The sequence below is a fragment of the Chionomys nivalis genome, chromosome 2 (assembly GCF_950005125.1).
Source record: "Chionomys nivalis chromosome 2, mChiNiv1.1, whole genome shotgun sequence".
NCBI lineage: Eukaryota > Metazoa > Chordata > Mammalia > Rodentia > Cricetidae > Chionomys > Chionomys nivalis.
The window spans coordinates 91,370,105-91,396,623 of record NC_080087.1 but is presented as its reverse complement, the minus strand read 5'-3'; the positions used below and the strand labels follow the sequence as shown (position 1 = coordinate 91,396,623).

The 26,519-nt window shown below is 49.4% G+C and overlaps 1 protein-coding gene across 2 annotated transcripts in view; it reads right to left on the bottom strand.

The window, feature by feature from the left end:
- The window catches only part of Vstm2b (V-set and transmembrane domain containing 2B), a 32,963-nt gene extending 9,900 nt beyond the window's left edge, over positions 1–23,063 (bottom strand). The window contains exons 1-5 of one of the 2 annotated variants that reach the window (XM_057761708.1): positions 22,644–23,057; positions 21,636–22,247; positions 20,911–21,095; positions 19,866–19,895; positions 18,237–18,714 (exon numbers count right to left, since the gene is read on the bottom strand). In XM_057761708.1, the coding sequence (XP_057617691.1) occupies positions 18,237–18,714; positions 19,866–19,895; positions 20,911–21,095; positions 21,636–21,717 (775 nt within the window). In that variant the 5' untranslated portion in view covers positions 21,718–22,247; positions 22,644–23,057. Of the gene's footprint in view, positions 1–18,236; positions 18,715–19,865; positions 19,896–20,910; positions 21,096–21,635; positions 22,248–22,643 lie in introns of both variants that reach the window. The other variant, XM_057761709.1, reaches the window with a different exon arrangement.
- Between the last annotated feature and the right edge of the window lie 3,456 nt (positions 23,064–26,519).

The window sequence follows — 26,519 nt, the reverse complement described above, 5'->3', positions numbered from 1 at the left end:
TCCTAACAAACCATCCAGCTAAGAATTCAGCAATGGGTTAATCCAGCAATGGAGCTGTTGACCTCTCAACAGTACCACTATCTGGAAATTAACTTATGAGCCCTTTTATGTCATATCCAAGTCTATCATAGATGAATGAAGCACACCCAGTTCAGTCATGGGCATGAGACAATCCTCTACCATAGCTTAATGCTGGCCTCCGTATTTTGAAACATTTTCCTTCCTCCATTGCCACCAATGCCCAAACTGCTTCTTGCATATACTTGGAGATATAAGGTGCAGAGCTTTGGACAGATCTCCCCATGCAGAGGAAAGAGCCACCACCTCGATGCTTCCATGAGAACCTTTCTTAATCGTCTCAATAGTTCCACACTTCCAGCCTTGTATGATGGTCAACTTTCCTTGCCAGCATCCGGGGTAAGCAGTAGAACGACTAAGCAATGCCTCTGTTTCCCTTGGACTGATCCATCCCTTATGTCTTAACTGCATGTTGACTCCTCCAGGCAGACTGCCTCAATCACCAGGCTCGTAAAACCAGGCACTAGTATCCCTGGAGCTTGTTGGGTAGCCCAGATTAGTTTGGTAATCCTCCTGCCTCAGGCACTGAGTGCTGGAATTACAGTGTGTATAGCACACTCCTTAAACAAAACAAAAACCACAAATCATTCAGAATGCAGAAACTGATATTCAGTGAGAAGTAACTTGCCTGAGGCCCAAGGTTTACAGATAAATTATAGACCATGCAGTTAGTTTTGAGCTTCAGATTAACAGTGACCAACATACCCCAAATAGCTCATGGGCAATACTTTCATCAACGCACCACTGTCTATCTGAATCCCAAGTTTAATGGGAAATCCTCTGCTTTTATTTGATACAGATAAAGGTCAGACTGAGATCAGCTGTGCTGACTTGCAGGCAGCCTGTCTTCTGTCCACACAGTGGGCTACAGTCATCACTTATGCCTCTCCTAGGACCAAAGAACATGAAGTCATTTTTTTCCCCATTGGTCATAGGGGGAGCCCTGCCCTAGGTTGCTTCCAAAGTGGGAGTGGAGAGGATTTTCCTCCTGAATTTAATAGTCACAATAACTTATTTTTATTGTTTTTGTTTGTTTGTGCCAATTGTACAGAATAGGTTTTATTTGACATTTGCGCATTTCTGGGGTTGGAACCCAGGAATTTGTACAAGTAGATGCTCTACCATTGAGCACATTCGTAGCCCCTCACTGGGGATCCTGGGAAGATGCTCTACCACTGAACCACACTCCAGCCTCTCTCTCACTGGTGGAGTCTATCACTGAGTCATGTATTCCATGTTCACAGTGGCATTTCCACATGTGCATATAACACCCTTTTTTGGGTGGCCAACTTAGTTGATGGGGCCTTGCCAGTCTATTTAGTTCAAAATGGGATCTTGCCCCAAAGGCTCCTTTCATGCAATCTCTTAATTATAGCGGTGAGTGACAAGGCCCTTTCTCCACGGTAGGCAGCGGGCCACCAGAGGCCCTAACTACATTGAGCACGAGGGTGCTCAGCAACTGAGTGTGCTGGGGCTGCTGCTCTGTGTCAGGCCAGTCCTCATCCAGGAGATCCCTCACTCGGCTTGCTTTGGTTTAATTATCTTTGGGGCCATGGAGTGTTAGTAGGCATCTGAAATAGTCTCTGTACCTAGAAACATACTCTGGTTTTTTGTGAGTATTCTCTCCTGTGACCAACTCACAGTGACCTTAGGAAGTGGAACTCGTTTTTCCCTTTCATAGTTAAGTCCTAGAGTTAGTAACATGCCTACTATTGCACAGCTGTGGAGTGCTGGTTGAGGGTTATGGCCAGCGGCTTCCTGGTATCTGAATTTTTCAGGCTTCCCAGCTGCTGGAACCTTTCCCGAACCCTCTCCAGGATGGGGTTTCCACTTGCCTCCTCCTTCCTTTGAGTGGATCAAGTTCCAGATGAAGTAGACTCCCATATGGAGACTAGTTGTATGCACTGATTTTCCCATGCCTTCAGGAAGGCCATTTTCATTGTCAGGTCTCTGGAATATACCACCCTTCCCCTGCTGAGCCCAGAGGTCCACGTAGATGACTCCAAGGTAGCACTGCCTCTGTTGGAAATTGCCCGTTTTGCCCCCTTGATAGCGCTGCCTCTGTTGGATATTGCCCCTGTTTTGTCCCCTTGCACAGCTTCTCATCCTATCAACTCTCATCTGGGCACAGCCTCCTTCAGTTTCATCCTCCTGTGCCCCTCATCCACCTGTCTTCCTGCTCCCAGGAGTTCCCTTCAAGCCTCAGGTTAGAAACCTCCCTTATCCCAAGGACTCTAGAGCACAGTCGGTTTCCTCCGGGTTGTGTGTGGGCAGCTGCGGGTGTGTTTGCTGTCTGACACCCTTGTCTTATGCCAGAGGGTGAGCTAACGAGAGGGGAAACTGTGACTCATCTGTGCGCCTCCCTGTTTCGGTGTGCTGCCTGTGCTGTGAGATTCACTGTTGGCGGGGTGAATGGTTGGACACTCTCATAAGCCCCAGCTGCCCACTGTGCAGCAGTGGTCAGATGTTCCATACACGGCCTCCACCTGGGGCTAATAACCTGTCCTAGATTCCTATGGAGCCGGGCTTAGCAGCCTGACCTTCCTGCCGACTATGACTCAGATGCATCTCTCATGCATATTTCCTCAGACTCGTTTCAACTTTTTCTTTCATTTCTCCCTGAATGTGCTCTATCATGCAACATGCATTTTTCTAAGCTGTTCCAAATCCCTTTCATAGAAGGCAGAGCATTGATTTATGTGCAAAATATTTGTGGGTTTTGTATATTTCCAAATATAAATGTATATATGTACTTTATATGTATATATAGTACATATATTTTCCATGTAATTTGGACCATATCAACTATGTTTGGATATGTTTAGATTGTAGAATTGTTTTCTCAAACTAATAACTACACAAAACCAAAATACAACCACCAGAAGTCTAGCAAGAGACCAATGTATCTCAGTGTTAGAACACCCATCTAGAATCCACCAGTAAGGGGTTAGGGTGTAGTTCAGTGGTACAATGCTTGCCCAGAAATTGCAAGGCTACAATAAATAAACCCCAGCACTACAGCAAATAAACATGCAAGCATAAATGCAAATATTAGAAATAGAACCAAATGAGGCTAGCAGTGCTTAGCAGTTTACAAGGAACACGGTTTGGGAACACTTGCTCTAGGTTACCCCAGTCTACTTCCCAACATGAAACGTGGACTTGAGGATTGTGCAGTGCTCATGTGACCATTACACTGACTGGGAAGTGGAGCTAGAGTGGTGGATAAGTGAATCTGGCCCTCCCTGAAGTCTCCCACTCAGCCCATTTTCATTTAAGTAGTCTGGTGTTCTTTTATCTTGTTCTGTATTCATTGTCCTTGAGCCAGAGTTTCCAAGATTTCCCTGGATCAGGCACATAATGAGTGGGCTCTCAATGGTTGTTCTGCAGTCTGCTAAATATGGCCCCAGCCTCCCTATACTTCTCCTCAGAGGCAGGCCTGACAAGCACCTATGTGTATAGTATGTGGTGTTGATCCCAGGGCAGAGAACAGGGTTAGCCCTGTGACCAGAACTATCGGCTTTTCCAGGTCTATCTTTCCATTTATAAACCCCTGCCCCCTTTGCTGTGGGATAATGCTTTTGCACACTGTAAAGATTTATCACTCTTATTGGTTTAATAAAATAATGATTGACCAGTAGCCAGGCAGGAAGTATTTATGGGACAACCAGACCAAGAGAATTCTGGGAAGAGGAAAGGCAAACAGTCAGTCATCAGCCAGATGCAGAGGAAGTAAGATGAGAATGCGTCACTGAGAAAAGGTACCAAGACATGTGGCTAAACATAGACAAGAACTGTGGGTTAAGTTATAAGAGCTAGTTAATAATAAGCCTGGACTAACAGGTTTATTATATTGTATTATAATTAATATAAACCTTTGTGTGTTTCTTTGAAACTGAATGGCTGTGGGACCAGACAGGCCAGAAACTTTTGTATACATTCTGTTTTGGGGGATACCTGCACATTGTTTCTCACTGAGAACTTTCCTGTAGAAATATAATTTAGCCCAATAGTTAATGCATTTTAATTACCCAAGGATAGTGCTTGGAAAATTCTATAACACATGCTCATGAAATAAGATTAGTGTCAAGGAACTTCCCAGTATGTGTCACACATAAAAATATGACTCTAGAATAGAACACATCATGAAATACAGCCTTGCATATTTTCTTGTTATATTAACCTCTAAAGCAAGTACAGTTAGTTACACATTCATGTACCTGGAGACTGTGTATCTTTTAATAACTGAGGAGACAAACCTACAATATCTTTTGATGATCATCAACAAATCTGGGGCCAGGCAATCACCTGTCTCAGAGGGCTGAGAGTCTCAAAAGCTAGAGGCAATCTGGGAACTAACTGTGCCCCAACTTTGCCTAACATATTGTCCTGTCCTGTGGTTCAGAGGTAGACACAGAACATGGACTAGCATGACATTCTGATTATACTACTCTCTAGGACCTTTCTTTCTATGGCATCTTTCCTGATGCATATTCTAGAAATTCCTCACCTAGGCATGTTGGCAGCTACAACCCACCCATCCTGCAAGGCTCACCTGGTCTGCAACTCACCCATCTTCCCACCCATGTTTATCTACAGATCCAATTGTCCTTCTCTCCCCTTTCATCCAGGTACACCCCCATTGCCACACCCCTCTTCTCACCTACAGAGCAGCTACTTTTCCATCCATTTTCAACCTCCTCTAAGACCATTACCAATTGTTACAGCTTAGATTTGAACTTCTTTTGCCCCAAAGGCTCACACGTTGAAGGTTTGGCCTCAACTGACAGATCTGTTCATTGAGACATGACGGGATCATGAGGGCTCCATTGATGGATTCATAATTTGATGGTATTATTGGGATGGGATGGACATCTTTGCAGGTGGGATCTGGCTGGAGATGGGCCACTAAAGGGTTTTTTGGGGGGACTATATCCTGTGCCAGCCTTGTTCTTCGTTTCCTCAGTGACACGAAGTGAGTAGCTGTGTTCCAATATATGCTCCCACAACACTGCTCTACCCCACTTTAGATCTACAAATATCTTTTGAAAACATGAGACCCAAAGTTTTCTTTACTTAAATTTTTGTTCTGTGTTGGGTATTTTGTTAAAATTACAAGTTCTCCTTCTACTGACTTACAAATCTCTATTCCACGTCTTACTGCCTACTAATTTTTCTTTCTAGTCCTGATATATTTACTCATTTATCCATTCATGTATCCATCCATCCACCTCATCATCCCTTCTCCCCTACCGCATCCTCCTATCCATCATTCCATCCACTTATACTTCCTCATGAGCATCCTATCTCAAGTCTACCCATTTACAAGCCCTTCCGTAGGCTCACCTACCAGTTACTTGCTTTTCCACCCCCACACCCACTCCACTTCTCATGCGTGCATCCATATACCTGTTCATCTAACTAGCCCCCCCCCCCACCCACTGGTGTCTCTTGGCACTGTCTTCCCCCATCTACACTGCCTATCTCTGACTCCATACTGTGGCTGGAGCTGTCATCTCCAAAGGATCTTGCCTTGTTCCCCCGTTTGCTTTGATCCCACAGCCTTCAGAGGAAAAGCAGAAGCTCTTGATGTCTCACATGTTTGTTTTATTTAACTTTGCAGAGTCAGACTAACCCTTTGTCAGGCCCTTGAATTTCCTGACTATATGCTATACCACAGGGTATATGCTATACCACAGGGCATTTGCACATGTTATCCCCCTTCCTAGAGGTCACTACCCTCTCCTTTACATGGTCAACTTAAAGTTTCTTTTCTTGATGGGAGGTAATCTCAGAGATTAAAGATTCATCCCATGGATTTTGTGTCTCCTTTGTCCCTCAAGTTATGTTTTTTGACTTATTTGCCGTAATTACTAGGGCATATCCTGGGATGGGATTCAGTAAGACCATACAACACTCTGAGCATGCACCCTCCACAACTAATCTACAAGACTAAGCTGTAAAATAGCCTCTCTTCACCAGCAATGGCTACATGCTAGGTTGGGCCTTCAGTCCTCCACCACACGACCTCACTGTAACCCACAGTGGTGTGCAGATCTCCTATCCCTATTTCAAGTTCTCCTTCTTTACCCAACTGACCCCAAGCAAGTACTGAGACAGTTGCCAGAGGCTCAGTGCTGCTGGAGGTGGAGAACGGGTATAACCCACCTCTAAGATCTCCGTCTGTAACTGACTGATGTAATCAATGACACAAATCCAGAGTGCTGACAAGTTTGGTAATGTTTAAATATGTAAGCTCCAAAATAGAAAGCAGGGAAAAGCAGAGTTGTTTTGATTGGAGAATAAGGTACTGCAATGTTCTGGGTTGTGCCTTCCTGTTCCTTTGCAATCCTCATATAAGGTATCAAAGACATCTATACAAGGATTCCTTAATCTCCTAGAATCGATTTCTCCCTCTCTTTCCCTCCTTACCTTTCCTTCATCTCATTGTGTAGCGTTCTATAGCTTTGAATACTAAATCCTCCTGCCTCAGCTTCCCCAGTGATGGGATTATATGCACATACACCACTATGCCTTGTAAGGGTTCCTCAATTTAAATATCACCAGTCACAGACAGACATGGTGGCTCACATCAGCACCAAGAAGGATGAGGCCTGCCTATACTCACAATGGCTTAAACAGTATTACACCCCCCCCAACAAGAAACAGAATCCTACTGCTCTGCATGCCCCTCATCTTACATGTGTGAAAGCAGAGGTCAAAGGGGAAAGTGACTGACCAGGCTACACAATAATGGTAACAAGGTCCCAGCAATCTCCCTATCTAATTTACTAGATTAGGCCAGTGCTGTGCCCACCGAGAGGCCTCACTCTCTTGGAGCTCTGAGTTCTGTGATGTCAATGCTCCCAAGATGTTGGGCAAAGGGAAGAAGTACTTTCCCTTCCTATTTATGTCCTGGCTGCACTCTCCACGCCTACTCTAGTCTCTCAATGGTTTGGTCTTCTTGGATAAGCCTAGAGTGAATTTTAGGTGGCTAAAGAAACACCCAGGCTGAAAGGAGGGGGACCAAGAAGACTCTGGAGTAGAATGGGATGGAGTGAGGATTAGGAATAGCAGAATTAGGGGTCTCATGCTGTCCTCCCTACTTCCCCTTTTCTCTTCCTTTGAGCTCTAGCATCTCTCTAATGAGTTACTCAGATGCAGGGGACCACAAAAGGCTGACCTCTAACTCCAATGCTCTGCCTCCCCTTTCTACTTTCTACTTTCCAGGGAGTGGTCAGGTCCCCCCTTCAAACAATCGCTGACTTGCCCAAGAAAGTCAAGTATTAGCTTCAAACACAACAGACACTGCCATGTGTTTGAAAGGATGATGCCTACAGAGAAGATGAGCTGAACTTCCTTCTTGCTCACAAAGCCCTTCCAGGCACTGTTCTCAGTGACTGCTCCTTGGGTGTCTTCAGAGGTCAACAGGGCAGGAGCCACCATCCCCACTCTGCAGATGACAGACTAGGTAGCTTGTAGCAGTCAGTTCAGTGCACTGCCATGGCCCCCTTTGGGACAGAGACCCCTTATCTCTGCATCTATGAGGGCCTCTAACTTTAACCGTCCCTCTGAAGATCAAGCCCTCCTCCAACATTCCTAGCTGCCAAAGGTAGCTTCCTCTGGGTCTTCCTCTAACATGGCACCCGTAACAGGGGATTTTATCTTTGGCTGCATTGGTTAGTTTCCCTATAGGACTCTCAGGCCTCAGTGCCTATATTCAAACTGTGTTCACAGGGTATACAGCTGTCTTTGCATATGAAAGACGTCTGGTGGACACTGGAAGATGAATGAATGAGTGAACTAGCTCCAGGCCTAATGAATACAGGGCCGTGGACACACAGAAGCAATACCCTTTGTTGCTCTGGCTAGAGGGGGTACTTAGTTAAGCTTGCACTCCAGAATAGAGAAAGGAAGTGCTATGCTATTGAGCCCAGAGACTGCATCTCGGGACTTCGAGAGTTCAAGTTTCAGGTGAGGCCCTTGGTTACCAGGTCTTGGACACCATTCCCCCAACTACCACCTTTACAGTTATCTGAACGTTAGGCCATAACTTTCCCCTCAGGTGGGGTGTCTCTCCCTTGACCCTGCCAGTGCATGTCTGGAGACATTGGGCAGATCAGGAACCACACCTTCAGCCCTGCTATTGCATTAGTTCCTATCCCTGGGCTTTCTGAAGAGCTTTCCTCTGGGCTAAGGGTTCATTTGTACAGAATCAATTATAGTAAGTTTCTATAAAGAACTGACATTATAGTCAGGTGGTGGCGGCACACACCGTTATGCCCAGCACTCAGGAGGCAGAGGTAGGTGGATCTCTGTGAGTACAAGGCCAGCCTAGTCTACAGAGTGAGTTCCAGGATAGCCAGGGCTGTTTTTACGCAGTGAAACCCTTTCGGGGCCGGGAGGGGGGGCGGAGAAGGATTAACATTACAGCTATGGGTGATGGACAGGAGTCAGTTGAAGGAGGTGCTCTCTATTGAGTGCTGTCCAGCACCAGGAAGTAGACTGTGCTGTGTGTGTCTGCAGTGGCTTTCTCTGCCACTCAGAGGCAGGTTGATGTGGGCCTAAAGAATGGGACAGGGTTCAGAGGCCCACCTTGTGGTTCCTTGTGTAGACCATTCATGCTCCCAGTACCTCCTGGCAGTAGCATCTTTTTCTCTGCTTTCTCACTTGTCCCTGGGAGCCATGTGACTCCTTATTGGCAATCTCTGGGCACAGATGCCACATTGAGAAAGACGGGAAGATTCCTGTACTAAAAACAGGATACAGAAATACAAAGCAGGCCTGAGCCTGCGAAGGTGACTGGGGGCCTGTCCATCACCACCAACGACAAGGTGTGGTTCTTCCCAACACAAAAGTGGTTTTGTGCTGCTCTCCTAGGGGATGTCAAGCCTCTCCCATCTCAATAATCCAGGTCTTCCTCAAGGCTTTGTGGCTACCTGACACTATGAAGGTCCTTCTTCCTTTTGTTTCCTTCTGCCATGGAGAGATAGCCATCTCCTGCTGCACAACCCAGCTGTTCCTCCAAGCCTGGCTTCCTTGCTCCTTGGTCCTGCCTCTTACCATCATAACGGTACCCCACAAATGGCAGCCTGGATACCAAAGCACAACCAGGCACAAGCAGCTTCAGCTCGGGTAAGGCTTTCCCAAGGAACAACTTTGGCACAGCCAGCCCTACATTGAACCTGCTAGAATTGGGGATTCAGTTTTCTAGAGGAGCATGGGAAACTGTGGCAAAGCTGTTCTTGCTCGCTAGAGAGCTCAATTCATGGAAGACAGCCCTGGACAGGCAGAGATGATTGCATGGTGCCCACTCTTCACAAACGGCAGAGAGAATGCACACAACTCCCTGAGCCATTTGCAAATGCTCCATACTTTCTCTACGGAAGCTCCAACAACTTCCCCCACCTTCCTTTCACCACCATTAGGTTCACTGTTGGATAGGAAGGAGATGGCACTCATGAGATAAGTTGCACATTAAGGTTCCTAACTTGTTGGATGATCTAGATGCTTCTTGGATGATCTAGACACTTAATGCCATTCTCACATAAACTTTAGATGACATCCCCTCGTGTTTCCTAGATACTGGGCTCTATGCTCTGTAAACATCCCATGATGACTGATCTTCACTGTTGACTTTAGAGCATTTGGAAGTTTCTGGAAGACTGGTGAGTCTAACTTCTGGATGTGTCAGTGAGGGCACTCCAAAAGTGAGTAATTAGGGGAAGAAGACCCACTATGACTGTGTGTAACACTCTGCATGGGTGCTATGGGACAATGGTTTGTACCCTGTCAAATGTATTTTAACAAAACACTGATTGGCCAGTAGCCAGGCAGGAAATATAAGCGGGACAATCAGACAGGAAGTAGAGGCAGGGTGATGAGAACAGGAAAATTCTGGGAAGAGGGAGAACCCATTCCTCTGCAGTTGTGATCCATCCACAGAAGAAGCAAGATGTGACTGCCTCACAGAATAAGACACCAAACCATGTGGCTAACATAGACAAGAATAATAAGCTAATATAAGTTATAAGAGTTAATAAGATGTCTAAATTACTAGGCCTATCAGTTTATAAATAATGCAGACCTCTGTGTGATTTCTTTGGGACTTAATGACTGCGGAAACCAGGCAGGACAGAAACCTCAGACATCATATGGGCTAAAGGACTCAATGGGACAAACAGAGAAGAAGGGCAGCTGAGTACAAGAATGTCCTTTTTTTCCTGTTTCTCCACCCACCATGAAGAACTATATTAGTAACCTTTCTAGTGCTGCAATGAAACACCATAATCAAGGTAATTTATAGAAGAGTTTATGTGGGCTTATGGATCTAGAGAATGAGAGTCCATGATGGTGGGGTGGAGGCAGCAAGGCAGCAGGAATTAGATGCTGAGAGCAGAAGCCGATAGTCCACATCCCAATCCATAAGTAGGAAACAGACAGTGGACTGAGAATGGAGCATGGCTTTGAAACCTCAAAGTCCACTCCCACTAACACACTTCCTCCAGCATGGTCACACCTCATAAACCTACCCAAAACAGCACTACCAACTGGAGACCAAGTATTTAAATATTTGTGTCTCTGGGAGTTATTCTCATTCAAACCACCACATGAACCAACGTCTCTAAAATTGAGCCAAAAATAAATCCTCCCTTGTTCTGTCTGGTGTTTCATTCATCTGATTTTGAAAATTAGCAGATGACCTCTTATGATGCAGCCAGTTGTCCTCCAGCCCAGGACCTGGTTCCATACAGAGGAGAGTACTCGCTTATGGCTAATGACGAAGCCAAGATTCCAAGGCACAAAGGTGGACAGTATCGGGAAGAAATGCGGTGCTTAGGAAAGGAAGGTTGTACACTGTGATTCTGGGTGGTTGGAGCTTCAAGGCCCAGACGTAGAATTTGTTGGCACTCAAACCTGGGTTTGCCTGCAGTTGAGTTAGCTGAACAGGGGAATGATTAAAATGTCAGGGGGACCAAGGAAGTGGTCATGAGTGATGGCAGCTGCTTCTCCCTCCCAAGCTATCCTGTCATTTACTGGGTTTGTGCTTTAAGTCTACAAGGATGGGCAGCACGGGAGGCATGCCAGGGAACTGACTGACCCAGGTCCTTCCTCTGCCCTTACTTACTAACAGCATGGGGTGGACAGTTTGGTGTTGGTAAGACATGTCCTGCTGACAATCAGCCTTCAAAGACTCCTGAGTGGTCGGAACATTGAGGTAGTCCTCTAACAGATGACCACTTCTGAGATGGATGGAGAAGGACCCTCAAATTTGGAGTGGGAAAGAGTTTCTGACATGTCCACTTTGGCTTCTGTTGTGGCTTCATGCAAATAGTCCTCAACTTGGTTGTCAACTGGTGACACTGTCCTGAAATTAAGGAATGGTACCTTTGGGATGGGAGGCATGGCTGGAGGAGGTGGGTCAAAGGAAGCAAGCCTTGGAGGCTTACAGCCCTTCTTCCAACCTGAGCTCTCTCCTTCCTGTGTGAGAAGCTGCTGGATCACAACACACAGTGTTCAGCTGCCACAATTTCCCTGCCCATGATTGGATGTACCCTCTGAAACCCTGGACATAAATACAAATGATGCTTCTATCAGGTAGCTTGTCACAGTGCTGAGAAAAGTCACTGACACAGCTTCTTGTTTTGAACAGATACCTGGCACCAAGGCAAGTCTACTAATGGAACAGCAACAGCAGCCCCTTATAGCTAGAGTAAAGTATGGCTGATGCTTCATCCTAGATGGTGGTAAAGACAGAACAGAAAATCCAATCGTTTCAGACTACTCCCATCTGAGCATGTTTTGGGGGTAGCCTGTGTCTCAAGGGTTATTGCATGAAGGACATAGGCAAGCTCCAGTCTTCTACTTCAACAAGTTACTGAGGACTTGCCCATTGTCAACTGCTTCCCTCAGTCTGTTCCCTCAGTCAGTGCTCCACATCAGCCTAACCCTAGCCTTGGAGGAGCCCAAGGGAGTGATCTTTGGTATTTACACGAGCCTCTTCCTTTAAACTACCAAATCCATCAGACTCATTTCCAGGAAGCACCACTCTGAGGAAGAGCCTCCCTAAGGAATGGGTAGGGATAGAGAGGAAGTACAAGATTGGCTCACTCTCAACTTCCTTGCAGCTTTTGTGTAAGACTTTTTGCTTCTCTAGATGAGTTTGCAAGAGATACCTGGGAGCTTCATCAAGCACAGGGGAATAAAACTGATAATACGCTTTCCCCTGTGCTGCACAAATGTCTTAAAACCTTGCTAGCATCTCCATAAAGCTCTGAGGTTTAGACCACAGCAAGCCCTCACCACTGTCCACATGGAGCAGGACTAATCAATATCATATTACAGAAGCACTTGACCCCGTTTATCCCTGAGGATGCTTGGGGAATCCTTAACATTCAGAGCTTTAAAAATGTGCTCCTGGTGTATTTAATGAGACGCTCCTTAGTGGTTTGGCTCCTGGTGACATTTAGAAAGTCTGGCACTTGGCTCTTCTCTTGGGGGCTGCCATTACTGTGGATGAAAGGGTCTGGGTTTCGGAAACAAACTGGAGAAGGGACTGTGTTCTTGGGAATAAAGGGAAGAAGTGCTGTGGACGGTAGAGGTGACAGTGGCAGGCATACGTGCTCCGTAAAAGCAGCTGTAACTATGAATGATCATTACACCACAGGATCAGCTAGTATTTATTGGGGATCTCTAATGCAAGGAGAAGGACTAGGCTGTGAGCTGCCGGGCCACTCGTGGGTAGATATGAAGAGCAAACCCATTCCATTTCATGCAGCCTTCGTAGCACATCATAGAGAGGGAGCTATGGGAGAATCTAGAACCTCTCTGGGCATCAGCTATGCTAAGAGGCCATCATCCCTAACTGACTTTTTCCAGCCTGGAAACAGTCTGCCTGCAGGAAGCCTCTCGTGATTACATCAATAGCGCATAGCTGCCATTTCTGGTTCTCACTCATGGGAGTCATGAGGCTCGTCTGGACAGAATCCCAGTGGTTGGCTGAGAGGGAGAGCCTCCTATCACTGATAAGACATGATTTTGCCACTATTCAGGAAGACGCAGCTGTCTCTGACCAGCTGTGAGCCTCCAATACTCCGTTCACAAAATCCTTTCATTTTTTTTTCTCCCTCGGGATGTTCAGAGTCCTCCCTCTTCTGAGGACATCCTTTACTAGACATTTTTTCTCCTTCCTAAAATGAGGTCCTTAATGTCACATCAGAACTTGAGGGAAGAACAGATTTACAGTGGTCTATAAGTCCTTCTGGGCCCAGGGTCCCTAGCCTTGCTGTTGTGACTGGGGATTCTGCAGCATTTTGACTCTCCAGCACCACCCTGGTGCCACTGTGCCAGCTTTGTCATCTACCCAGGGCACAGGTTAAGGCAGAGTGAGCGTTTTTACTTCAGTCACAGTCCCATTTGGTCATGGTTTATGGTTGCCATGGCAACACCCAAGGATGTCCCCTCCCATGGCTCCCAGCAGGAACAGCCTCTCCACCACAGAACACTACAGTCACACCCACGGCCTTAGCTGTCTTCTCACCATTAATTGAAACATTGGGGGAAAAAAGAGAGAAATATTGGAAGCATCTAGCTTTCTGCATCCAGACACACCCGTTCTAGGATTGTGTTGCCTCTCCTTGGTACTGGAGCCCTGAGGCTCGTTAGAGCTTCGCTCACCACAGTCAGATCCCAAGTTCCCGACAGAAGGAAACCTCTTGCCAACATGGAAGTCTTTCTGCTGTCAGCTATATTGTTTTTTTGAGACTGGGCTGGATTCCTTGGTGCCCTTCCTCCATTAGAAGTGTTTGGAAGATACTCTGTCTCCCCCAATGGCAACCAGCAGCTAAGTATTCATGACAGTGGATCAGCATTCACGTGAGTAGCCAGGCTGGCTCACACCGTGAGGAACGGACACAGCCCTCTCTGCCTCTCTGCTTTGCTAACTCATCCCATAATTACTTTTAAGTATATGTACTAAAACGTCTTTGACGAATGAGACATGAAACGAATGAGTTCTTTAAACAAACTTTTAGTGTAAATACATACATAGTGGCGCTGGGCACAGGTGAGTAGAGAAGAGGTTTCCTTTCCTGGCTGATGAGTAGGAAAGGGGCAATGTGGCAATGCTTTGAGTAAGCTGTCCTGTTTCTTCTTCCTGGCAGAGCTGAAATAGCTCACTTCACAAATACAGGCATGGAAGGTCTTTTAGGATCAACTGTGTATGACACCATGTGGAGAGGGGGCCGGGGACACTCTCCTGAAGTTGTTGATCTGAAAGGGTTAGGATGCACTACACCAAGGCTGGGGTGACACTTCCAGTCCCCTGGGTTCTCCAGTTGACCTTCTTCACTGTGCTCTAAGAGCTGGGGCTTACCTCTCTAGACAGCTTCCCCAGATGCCCTTGTCTTTGGCTTTCAAAAGGGTTTGGCTAATAGGAGGCCAAATCAGAAACATGCAAGAGGGGAATGAGGTCCTTGTTGGGTCAAGGAAAGTTAACTGAGTCCCTCCATTGAGACCTTGAGGTTATAGAATTGATCATGGAACATTGTCCCCCAGCTGCTCTGACTTCTGCCAATCTCATCCCAGCTCCCCCTCCACACCAGCTGCCCCCAGTCTGTATTGCATGGACATTAACAGTTCCTGTTGCTGCCAGTTCTAGGGACTTACAACCTTCCTCTGCTGGCTGGCCTAACCCTGCTCCTGTCTTCATGACTACCCTGTGCCAATGCCCCTCAGTGACTCTGCATGACTGTGCCATCTGCTCTGCCAGCATCCTGACTGAGAAGCACTATAAACATGTCTGCCTGTTAACCAAGAGCAATGAGCCTCTCTGGCTTAGATCTGCACACTGGAAAGGAGCTGGAGAGACAGGCTCAGAACATGCTGTGGTCTCCTGCTGTTGGAAGTTCTGAGATATCCCTGAACCTGCTGCCTCCCTGGGGACCCAGAGCTGGCCACGAGCCCAGGAAAGTCCTGCAGAAAGGTTAATACCCACCATGCAAACAAACATTCTAAATGTTTCAACGTCACCCACTGGGAGTGGTTCCCTCCTTGGAATCAAAGCTGTTAGGTGCGTTTGCATATTAGAGGTCACATGTACCACTTCTCCAGACTCAGAGTGGGATACTTGGGTACCTACAACTAAGTGACTCCCCTAAGAGAGGGCACAGGGATGGGGGAAGTGCACAGGTTTACTAACTTCATCTGACCATGTTTCATCTTCAATAGGGAGCTGGAGAGAAACCAGGGCTTGGTCTGAGATATGCCACTTCTTGGCCTGTGTAGAAGCTGGCAAAGGTAACTGGGTGATAGAAATAACAAGAGCCAGACAGTGCAATGGTACTGCACTATCTGGCCTGCAGGGAGCCCAGCTGCCTGAGCTTTCTGATTGGTACTGAAAATGGCTGTCCCCACAAGAAAGACAAACAGAAATCCCAACCTGGTTGCTACATCCAATTCCAGTGGATGAGCTCATCCAACACAGACTGGACGTGCTTGGTTCTCAAGGCCAGTGTAGTAGCTCTCAAGGGTCAGGTACGAACAAAAGAAAAGGGGTTTCCAACAGGAATGAGCTCACAACCTTGGTCTCATTACAATTTTATGGGTGTGGCCAAGATCACTCTCATGAATCTCTAGTACGTGGTACTTCCCGGGTCAAAGCCTCCAATCAACACTGTTGGTGACACTCATCTCGTAAGGTCCCTCTACAGCTTTGTCTCCAGCTGTCAGCTTGCTCATTTTCTCCTCTACTCCTCTCCATCCAGAGAAGTTAAGGCCACAGTAATGATGATGAACATGTACGCACAGAAGTTCCCAGAGTCAGACTAAAACACTGTCCATTTTACAGAGATGCTAAACCACTTACCAAAAGATACAACACTGAAGCTTAGATCGCATAAATGTAACTCTTATCTGGACTTTCATGTTATCTGTTTTATCATTGCTCTGGGGAACATTCCAGAGGTTTTCTCCACTCTACCACATATATTTATTTCCTATTTTCTGAGGGGAAAGGGCAGAAGGGTCTTTTAATCAGCAGCAATTAAGCCAATCATAGCATGAGCCAATGAACACTTTCTTAAGACACCCAGTGAATGCTACATAGAGACTTTCGGTTCTTTCAAAAATTGTGCCCTCTTACACTGCAGAGAGATGAAGCTGGAAAGTAGTTGTCAAGACAACCAGTACATTTCCCCCAAAGACTTGCATCTATGTGGTCAGTGAATGGGGGGAGATATGATGTCTACCACCTCTAGGCCTGGTCCTTAGAAACCCAACTTGCCATTCCTGAATGATTTTTCTCAGAAAAAAAAAATGGAGCACTACAGAATGGTTTGAGAGACACCTTCCTCAGTTTCTCACAAATACTGCACACATAGAGTCATTCTAAATACACAGGAAATATGTGAATTCACTATGCACCATGCATACCTTATAGCCTTAGGGTTCCATTCTCTCCTAGAACTGGGTCGAAGGGACATTTCTATCTCTATCCCCCACATGCTTCCATGCTGCTATATGGTGCTTCCCAGAGAGATTTTGGAGCTACTTGCTGGAGCTAACACAGTCTACCAGTCAGAGTTTCTGAATGACTAAACAGAATATGCCGTTCCCACCCCAGAACAAGATATGATGCAACAAAGACCATGAATTTGGATTGTGTTTGAGCTGCTGACATTTTGGTATTTTTGTCACAGCACTTTAAATTAATACAGATGGTACAGTATCCCAAGTTAAACAGGAGAGTTGGGAGTTCTTTGAAGATGACCCATCTTTCCCAGGGCCTGGAAGGGTTCTTATAGGTCCCTGGAGCTAAAAGTGACAAAATTCCTCACAAATAATGGGGACATGGTTATGTCTCCCAGAGGAGAGACACGGTAGAGTCACACAGGAAAGATGAGACACAGAACAGAACAAGGCTCTCAGGAGGGACACACACACACACACACACACACACACACACACACACACAGAGCGCAGTTTCCCAAGGAACGGGGAGACACAGTATGGTCTCCCACAGGAACAATAACTAAGGGAAAACAAGGCTGAACTGATGCTCAGAACGGACCAGCTGCTTCCAAATGTTCAAGGGCTTAAGGATCAGCAAGAGGGTAGGATAAAAAGTGATGTGAGGCCTGTCACCTCAGATTCAGTGATGAAGTCCAGGAACTTATACCCTTAGAATAGCCAACCTGGGGCACGACAGTGCGTCCCAACCCATCAGAGCTCTACGACTCCCCTAGAGATTGTAATACCAGTAGAGATTCCCCTCATGGGAAATATGCACTGCAAAGACTGAGACGAGGGGTTCAGGCCAGGGGCGAATTATTTAAAATCAGACACTAAGAGTGAACACTGGAGCACCAGCTGAGTTTGGTTGGAGAGGGAGGCATCTTGGGAGAAGAGGTACTTGGCACAGTAGTTATAGCTTTTCTGGGCATCCTAACCCTCACTACCACTATCCAACATCCCCCAGAGGCCCAATACCAGGGCAGCAGCTTCTTTTTCTGATTTCTAGTTTGACAACGCCTAACTTCAGCTCCTTACCTCCCCAGACTTTAGCTCCCTAGGAAAGTGGGTATCAGCCTCTGTATGCTTTCATAGCGGGTACAGTACTCCATCTTCAACCCTTTTCCCTCTGGAACCAAGGAGAACTGGGAGTCTTGTGTACATACAGAATTTACAGCCCGGTATAAGGCCACACCTAGAAACCACTGAGCAAAAGCTACACAGCCGAACTTCCTGGACCTTAAAGGACAGTTCAATGCCACCAATCAGCAAAGACAGACAGCTGCCTGCTTCTACCATTTTCTTCCTCGCTCAAAAGGAGCCAGTACCCCACCTGGGAAATACCTTTCAAAACCTGAGGGTCTGAGTATACAGCTCCCAATGCTGCCCGAGACAGGATGCCTTTACAATCCAGCCTCAGTGCCAGACAGGGCAGCCTGCACAGTCATGAACATACTTGGTAGGATGTTCCAACAGGCTAAGAATCAGGACTGGGAAAATGCCCAGAGAACACAAGAAAGGCGCCCACTGCGTCCCCCTCCCCCTCACAACTGCTGCTGCAATAAAACTATCCGACAATGTCCTGGGCGGTCCCCTCCCTTCTCCCCACTCTCCCGAGTGTACAGGACCCCTCTGGGGCCCGCACTTACCGGAACCGTGCCTCTGGCGCAGAAGGAAAGCCTGGCCTGATGGTGGTGAAGCTGATGAAGCAGCAGCAGCTGCTGCAGCAGTGGTGGTGACTGTGTGGGTCGCAGAGGCGGCGGCTGCAGCCGCGGCTGCCTCCGGAACTTCTGGTCTAGAGGGAGGGCTCCCAGGAGGTGGGTTCTTGTCGCTGTACCCGGGTTCAGATGTGGTGCGGACAGCCGCGCCTGCATTGCTGGAGCTGACGGCGCTGGGGGCTCCCTGTCGCCGCGGGCCACTGCTCTGGATGTGGGACACTGCCTCAGCAGCCTGCATGTTGGGCGGTGCGAACCGCGACAGCACGCGCAGCAAAGCCTGGGCCTTGTGTTCCTGAGTGTCGTCGTCGCTGTAGTCCGACACACGGCACTCGTAAACTCCTTCGTCCTGCAGTCGTACAGCAGACAACCGAAGGCGGTGCGAGATGTCATTGCCCTGGACACGCACGGTCTGTAAGACAGCCCGGTTAGAGGCCTGACCAGTGAGCTCCACATCTGCTTTGGTGACTGGTGATCTTGGTTCCCCTATCACTGTGCCAATAGGATCCCAATTGCCACAACATCCTAATATTTCCTAATACCTCAATACATCTCAACTGGTGGCAATGGGCTCTCAGTTCTGCCTAGACACCGTGTTGCATGTGCACTGTGTTGGTCTCCAATTCCTAGCGGTCTCAACTCACATTTACTCTTTTTTATGGTTTCCCACATTTCCCCTTCAGAACGTATAACTCTACATAACTTGCAAGAAATTTCAGACTGGGGCTCTCTGTGGTGAACCATCCACATCCTTCCTGCGCCTTAATGCCCAGTCTAACTGCTCTGGAACATCCTACATATACCCGAAATCACGCTCACTTTTACTTAGAATCCAGAGAGCCTGGGGTGTGTCCATCTTGCCTGTAGCATGCACAACTACACATCCCCTGCCCTGTAATTAGCAGTTAGCCCTTGCCTTGCTTAAGACTGACCACTTGTTAAGAGCCCTGAAAAAGTCCTCTTGGCTTGGTGGAAATCTTAAGACTCACCAAGCACAGGCACAACCCCTCACCTCTCAACTGGGTCTGCAAAGTGGCTTGTTTTCAGACCCTGCTACTTCCAATCTCCAGAGCCACAAACCCTACACACCATCGCTGCACAAGAAACAGCCCCCAGGAGCCCACAACTATGCTGTCCGCAGAAGAGGAGATGGTTAAGCAGAGGGTGCTTCTAGAGGGCCTGGTGCACGTACAGGGTGAGGCAGAAGGGGATGGGAAGTTGGAGCCGCAAGCAGTCTGAGCAAGGAGCCACACTCGAGGTTTTGGAAGAAATGACAGCCAAGAAGTCAAGAGCAGGTGCATGCCAGGAGCCTATGCAAAGGGTGAGTTTACTGCTGCAGGGTTTGGGGACTCGGATTTGGACCCTTGATTTACACAAAAAACAGCTTAATTCCTCTACTAGGGACAGATGGCGCCCAGATACGCCAAGTAGCCCACAGTGCTTCCCTGTGGTAGCAAAGCTCGTATTGCTTGGCCGCAAAGGTTTTTCTAAAGGGGAGGGAGCTGCGGAGTGCAAAGCGGCCAGAAGGGGTCTCCCGCGGCCCATGCTGGGCTCCACACTTACGCTGATTTTAGTTGCATCCTTATTTGTTACCTAAAATGCAGAGAAGGGGGAGGAAGTGAGGAAGGAGAAGAGGAGGGGGAGAGAGAGGAGGGAAAGGGAGGGGGAAGGAGAGAGAGATTGATTAAACAGGTGGCATTTGTGCACGGGGAAACTCTGATCTGTCTTTGACAATGAGACTTTCTGCAGGTGGGCTGGGAGCTTAACTGCGTGGGGGTGTGGCATGGTGGAGGGCACCAGATACATTAGGATCTCCGCAGTGTACCAGAGAGGAGCAGGTTTGGGGCTAACACCTTGTTTGGCTAAGCAGTGGCTGCTCTGACACACGCCTGTCTGCTGTCCAGAGTGGGTACTGGATGGCCAGGAGCATGCAAAGGAGGGAGTCTTATCTCCTACTCATCTCCTCTAAACCCTCCACTTAATTTGAAACTGTGACAAACTGGATGGAGGGTCCAGCATCACCGAGGCCTTGGCAGCCTGGTATGTGTGAATACGTGCCAGAGGAAAATGAGAACAGGAACTCTGAGTGTGACCCTGGGACACTGTGGGTGTGAGTACCGGAGTGCGAGTGTGGGTTATGGGGCAGAGTGCAAGATTTTCCAGCCATTGAGGGTGGGGCAGCTCCTCAGATACCCGTTCTCAGATACCGTGTTCTCTCTACCATGTAAATGCAATCTGGAGAGCTGAACCCCCTGGCCTTGAGCCCTAACGCCTTGGGGTGGCGGAGGAAAGACCGATAGAATCAAGTGATCTTTCTTCAGCCAGCACCCATCAGAGTACAGTCCCAGAGCTAGCGAGCCTGAGCCGCCAAACTGGATCAGGTGTGGGTTTTCAAGGACTGGGCGTGAAGGGAGTTTCCTGAGGTTACAGAGAAGGAAGCAATACTAAGAACAGACAGCCTCTGGGGACAGCCACCTACTTTGACGATGCTGGGGAGATGCAGAGGATGGGAGGTGGCTGCGCGACAGGGCGGCGCCCTGTAAGGGTAACCCTCACTTCCCCTGGAGGGAGCAGGGTAAGCACGGGTGCCTCTTGGGCAACGGGTTACCTTGCTCCGGGCTCCTGGCACGCTGAGTGCCAGCTCGTGTAACAGCTCCCGGGGAGGCTCCTTAAGGTACCACCACTGAATCTCCAGCGAATATGAGGTGGCTCCACTGGCCCGGAACGCGCAGGGCATTTCGATATCGTCTCCCTCCCGCACGGTTACATCTTTGGGGACTTCGGTGAATGTTGCTGGGGGCGGGAAAGAGAGGCGTGACCAGCTGAAAGGCGGGGGCTTGGGACAACCCGAGGCTGAGGCGGTCGATCTCCTGCTCTCTGGCCTGGGGCTGCCCCCAGTCCTGTCCCCAGTTACTATGCGGCCCAGCGCGGGAGGAGCCAGCAAAGTTCAGTGAGCAGCTGCAAGGCGGAAACAGAGCCCCGCCACTTGCTGCAGGCTGCTTCGCTTTGGGTAGTGCAAGATGCAGGGCAGACAGGGCCGCAGCACTGGAGCCCGGGCTGCGGCGCGCCAACTTTCGCTCGCTGCAGGCCTCCTCTGCTTAGTGGGGGGCCCACCGAAAGACTCCCTAAGCGGACGCCACAGCCGCGGCGACCCTCATCTGCTCTTGTGCCCCTACCCACTCCCAGCCTGGGTTGCACACCGGGGATCGCTGGAGACCACGAAGCCTGCCGCTTCCTTTTCTCCTCCGCTGTGGCCAAGCCGGCAGGCAGACTTTCCTGGCCCCAGCAAAGATTCCCCTGAACCCATCGTGGTCGCGAAGTTCCCGCGCTCACCGTCGGCGACGAAGAGCAGCAGGCCGTGAAGCAGCAGAGGCGGCAGGTATCCGAGGGCGCCGAGCCGGTTCCGCTGTTCCATCTCCCGCAGGGTTGCGGCGGCGGCGGGGGCCCGGCGCGGAGAGGCGGCGGCAGCAGCAGCTTGGGCTCGGCTCCGGCTTGAGCTCCGGCTAGGACTCCTCGGAGCCTGCCATGGCCCCGCACGGCGCCCCCTCCCCTGGCCGCCGCCTGCCGCCAATCAACCCGGCTTTTTAGCCGGCTGGCAAGGCGCGGGTCTGGCGGGGGGGCGCTGCGCGGGGGAGCGCAGAAGACGAAGTCCGGCCAGGAGGGTCCTTTAGTCGGTACCTCCTTCGGTCCGGTGGTTCACGGAAAATGGGGATCCGCAGTTCAGTCTCTGCCCGGCGGGCCGGGCAGTGGCCGGGCTGCGCCAGGACCCATCCTTGGAGAACGGGATGAGTGCCTGAAAGCCACCAGCTTCTGCCTCCCGGTCTCCTGGCTGGCCTCCCGACTGCCACCTCCTCCGGCTCCCGCCGAGCTCCCCCGTCGCCACCCCCGCCGGTTTCTCAGCGGCTCTCTGCAAGGCGAGTGTGCGCTCAACCGCGTCGCGCAGACCTGGCGTCCGACCCAGCGCAGCGCGGAGAGAGCCGGTCCGGTGTGACCGACCCGCAGCCAGAGAGAGGCGGGGAGAGGGGGAGGGGAGAAAAAGGGAGGGGGCGGTCAGTAGCTGGGCGGCAAGCAGCCTCCTTGGCGGCATCACCCACGCCCTCCCCTCCGAGTCCGCCCCGCCCCCACTCATTGGCCCCCATCCCTACGCGGGGTCACTAGGAGCGACCACCGTCTTTCTGGCTGTGGCGCAGCCCCACCTGCCTCTGTTTTGTTTAGGGGGTCTTCCCACCCAAACTCCTGGCTTCTTTCCAGTGTGTCCAACCTTGGAGAGAGCTGCTCCACCCTGCTTTCCGTGTGCCCCCCCCCAGCCTCTCCGCAGCCCCCAGGGCCTCAACTCCTTACCCAGGTTTGGGCCATGAGCCACACCACTCTTTGGCCCACACCCGGGCCATGGTGGGTGGATGGGCGCCAGAGGACTGCGAGAAGGGAGGAGCACTGTGTCCGGCCAGAAGCAAGGCCAGGTGACAGTGAAGACCAGGAGTCCGCAGTGTGAGAGACAAATGTGAGCGCCCAGTGCCCAGAGCCCGGCTAGCAGGTGCCTGTGGCGCGGAGCGCACCAGAGAGTCAGCAAGCAGCGGCAGTGAGTGACGGCAGAGGCGGTGCGGGTGGGGTGGAATGGGGAGCGCCGGGCACGACTCAAGGCTCCGGAGGTTTCTGGGTGGGGGCAGTCTTTTTGCCCGGAGAGAGCCCGGCCCTGTGTCCTCGCAAGCTCTTCCCAGCCATTGCCCCATCTGTAGCCATTGCAAGCCCCCACTCCAGGCAGAAGGAGGCAGAGGTGGTATACACAGTTGGGTTCACAGCCCATCCCCCCACTTTTGCAGCCTGTGTGTCCCAGAACATTCCCTGGCCATCTCCGTAACCGCCTAGAGAGTGCAGTCTCCCTTCCTAAGGGGTATGTGGGTGGATGTGTGATTCAGTCCAGGCACAATGGCTTAGCGGGGAGCCCTGGAGCTCTCCTTGGATCTCTTCTCTTTTCCTCAGAATTTGGGATTCCCCAGCCAATGGTCTGGTCTGGTCTCTTAACTTTACCTGAAGTTATGATGGCACATCCCAGTGAATTTCCCCTGCAGGCTGGAGCCAGTCTCCTCCTGTCTCTGCCCGTGATGAACCCAGAAGGAAAATAATTTCTCAATGGCCATCTTCGTCTAAAACAAGATGGTCACAAACCCAGAGAAGAGGTTGCTAGCCCTTTCTAAAGTTTGTCCTCACTAATGAAGACCATGGGTACTGCATCCCTCTGCCCCTCCTCTTCCTTGTATGACCAAAGAGTCATTTCCACCCTCTGGTCACTCACTGATAATCTTGCAAACAGAAGAGCTTGTAGACCTTTCCTCCAGGGTCCTCATTGCCTACTCCCTGTACAGCATTGGCCAGCCTCCCCCCCCCCCCCACGTCATTCCTCCAGTCCTCAGAAACCAGGATAGGTCTGTGAATGCAAGACCTTCCAGGCCCGCCCCTTGCTGTCCTCAGCTTTTGAAGGGAGGGGGCAGACTTGTATCATGCTACACAGATGCAGGACCATAGCCGAGTTCTACAGGGACAGTTGGGGAATTTATTCCAAACAGGGATCTGATGGCATGAGCTAGCTCTCTATGCCTTGGCTTGTTTGGTGAGGTAGTAAGCTTCTTTCCTAGTACCAGGGCCAGTCCAGGATTGGGGCCTGTTACCAGGCTTCCTGGAGGGAATTCCTGCAGCGAGGAGTGACCCTGGTCATTCTGAAGTTTTGTGAATTCTTTCCACCCATTCCCCCCGGTGGATTTTTTTTTTTTTTTTTGCCTATGGCATAAATTGGTGTTACTGTAATAGTAGAATAATAGCAATAGCTGCTTGCCATTCTGTGCTTTTGTTGCACAACAGACACGGGCTGCATTTTCTACACATCAGGTCTCAGGATGACAACTGAGAGGTCCTTCTCAAACATAAATCACATCAATCTTCCCCTCCTCAGAAGTCTGCAGTGATTCCCACTCCACCCAGTACAAATACCAGTGGCCTCCCAAGATCAAACGATTGCCTTCTCAACCTTTACCTTCCCCTCCCTCTGCCTTCTCCTCCTATCTGTCCTTCCCCTGGCTCACTCTTCCCTGGACCAGGTCCTTTCTCCTGCAATGCAACATACTCGACCCACCCCATGGCCTTTGCATCAACTGTCCCAGGTCCAGCTGGGATGTGAAGGAAATGAAAATGAAATTTATGCCCTGGCAATGCTGAAGCATGCATGGGCAGTCCATATATGGCGGTTCTGAGGAACTTGTCCATACTGGGTTTCATGGTCTAAATTGATAAGAACGATTGACCAGGTCTCTTCCTCAAGAGGGCACCAGATCTCATTACAGGTGGTTATGAGCCACCAATGGGAATTTGAACGCAGGACCTTTGGAAGAGCAGGCAGTGCTCTTAACCACTGAGCCATCTCTCCAGCCTTTCCCAAATACTCATGCTCTGGTTTTTGTCCAGAAGTCACTTTCTTCGCTAGGCTCATCCGCCTCTAACTCATGTCTACCTCGGCAGTCCAGGGCTGCCTCCCCAGCACTCCTTTGTCCTTTCATTCTTTTCTTTTAAATAACCACTTTTCACCATAGGATTCTTTACTTATTGTCTTTCCAGCTTAAAGTCTGTAAAGCTTTTGCCTGCTTTTGGTTGCTGGGGCATCTCTGGCTTTTAGCACAGGGGTCTAGCACAGAGTCTGAGTTAGACAACGTGGTTTCAGTCCATGTTATAGACAAGGTGGTTGAGGCTCAGAGAACTTGTAGAACTTCTCTAAGGTCAACTGAGGCTTTAGCACAGGTCTGTCTTACTTTAGGTTCTTTATTTAAACAACAACAAAACAAAAACTTACACAACTCTTTTCCAAGTCAAGAAAACCTGGAGCTTCTGAGAAGGGCAGAGCCAGGTATTTAGCTCTATGTTGATAGAGCCCATGTAGATTGGAGGGGAGAGCAGGACCTTCCTCCTTGCCTTTAGCACCTGGCTGTGCTAGGGCAAAGTAATGAACTAGGAACACATTTGGAAGCATTGGGGAGGGCTCTTGGCCGCCTTTGCTAGGATTTCCTGGTGGTCAGCAGGGACTCTGGGACTCTTACTTTGTTCTGGCCTGGGTACTACCTCTGAAAAGGGAGTCAGATATCTCCTGGTGGACCAGAGGCCTAAAGCGAGAACCTGTGATAGTGTGTGTGTGTTGTGTATGTGTGTATCTTCTTTAAGGGGTTGATTCTCTCTAGGGGAACAGCCACTCAGATATCCCTACCCACTGCAAACATCCCTCCAGCACCTGCAGAGATGCCTTGCTGGCAGGCATCCTGTTTGTGTGAAGGAAGCAGTTTCCTGTGATGGATGTGTGAGAGTGTTTGGTTTCCCTCCATGATTGCTCATGGTGAAGAAATGCAGGGTTTCTATCCCTCTCACTCTCTCTCTGTAGTCACAGATATGAAGTGCCTGGGACAGTGTGCAGGGACCTCCCATAACGCGTCTGGTGGCCTTTGAACTGGCTGTGTCCTTGGGCTTGTTCCTGCTAGACCTGGCCACAGTGCCTTTCACACATGCGTGGATTATCTCTGTTGTAGCTAGACTGTGAGCTGGGCAAGAAGCCCTCGACAATGCTGCTCTGGCGATGGTGATCTCTGAAAACATCTTCAACACAGCCTTAGCTGTGCCTCCTGGAGTCACTTGCGAGGATTATTTATTTTAATGTTCCATCTTGGAGTTGAGGCTTCGAAATTCTTGTCTTGGCTGACCTTTCTTGTCCTTTCCCCGCCACGTGCAGCAACATTGATTTTGGGTAATGTGTTTTGATTTTAAGATGCAGCCCATCCATAAACTTTTCTATCAATAACCCCAGCACTCTGGGTACCATACAGCTTAAAGCGAAATATCAGATTTATAGGGACTTTTATTTTTGGGAAATGTAGTCATTCATTTACCATCAGTGTCAGGGGATAAAGGCTTGGAGTCTGGCCCAGGGGGGACCCCATTGCAAGGACACACATCAGGTCAGGAACCACCAAGATTGCTTGTGAGGGAAAGGGTGGGGAGGTTGCTTCTGAGCCAGGAGAAGGGCAAGTGAAAAAGCTTTCATTTTGTGTTCCTTTTGCCCTCTTCTGTCCAGCCTCATGACTAGCTCAGAGTGTCAGATTCCAGGAGGAGGACAACCCCCGCCTTGCATGGGGTCAAGAGAGGCTCTTGGATGCTCATCAGACCGTAGGCTGTCACAGGGACTGC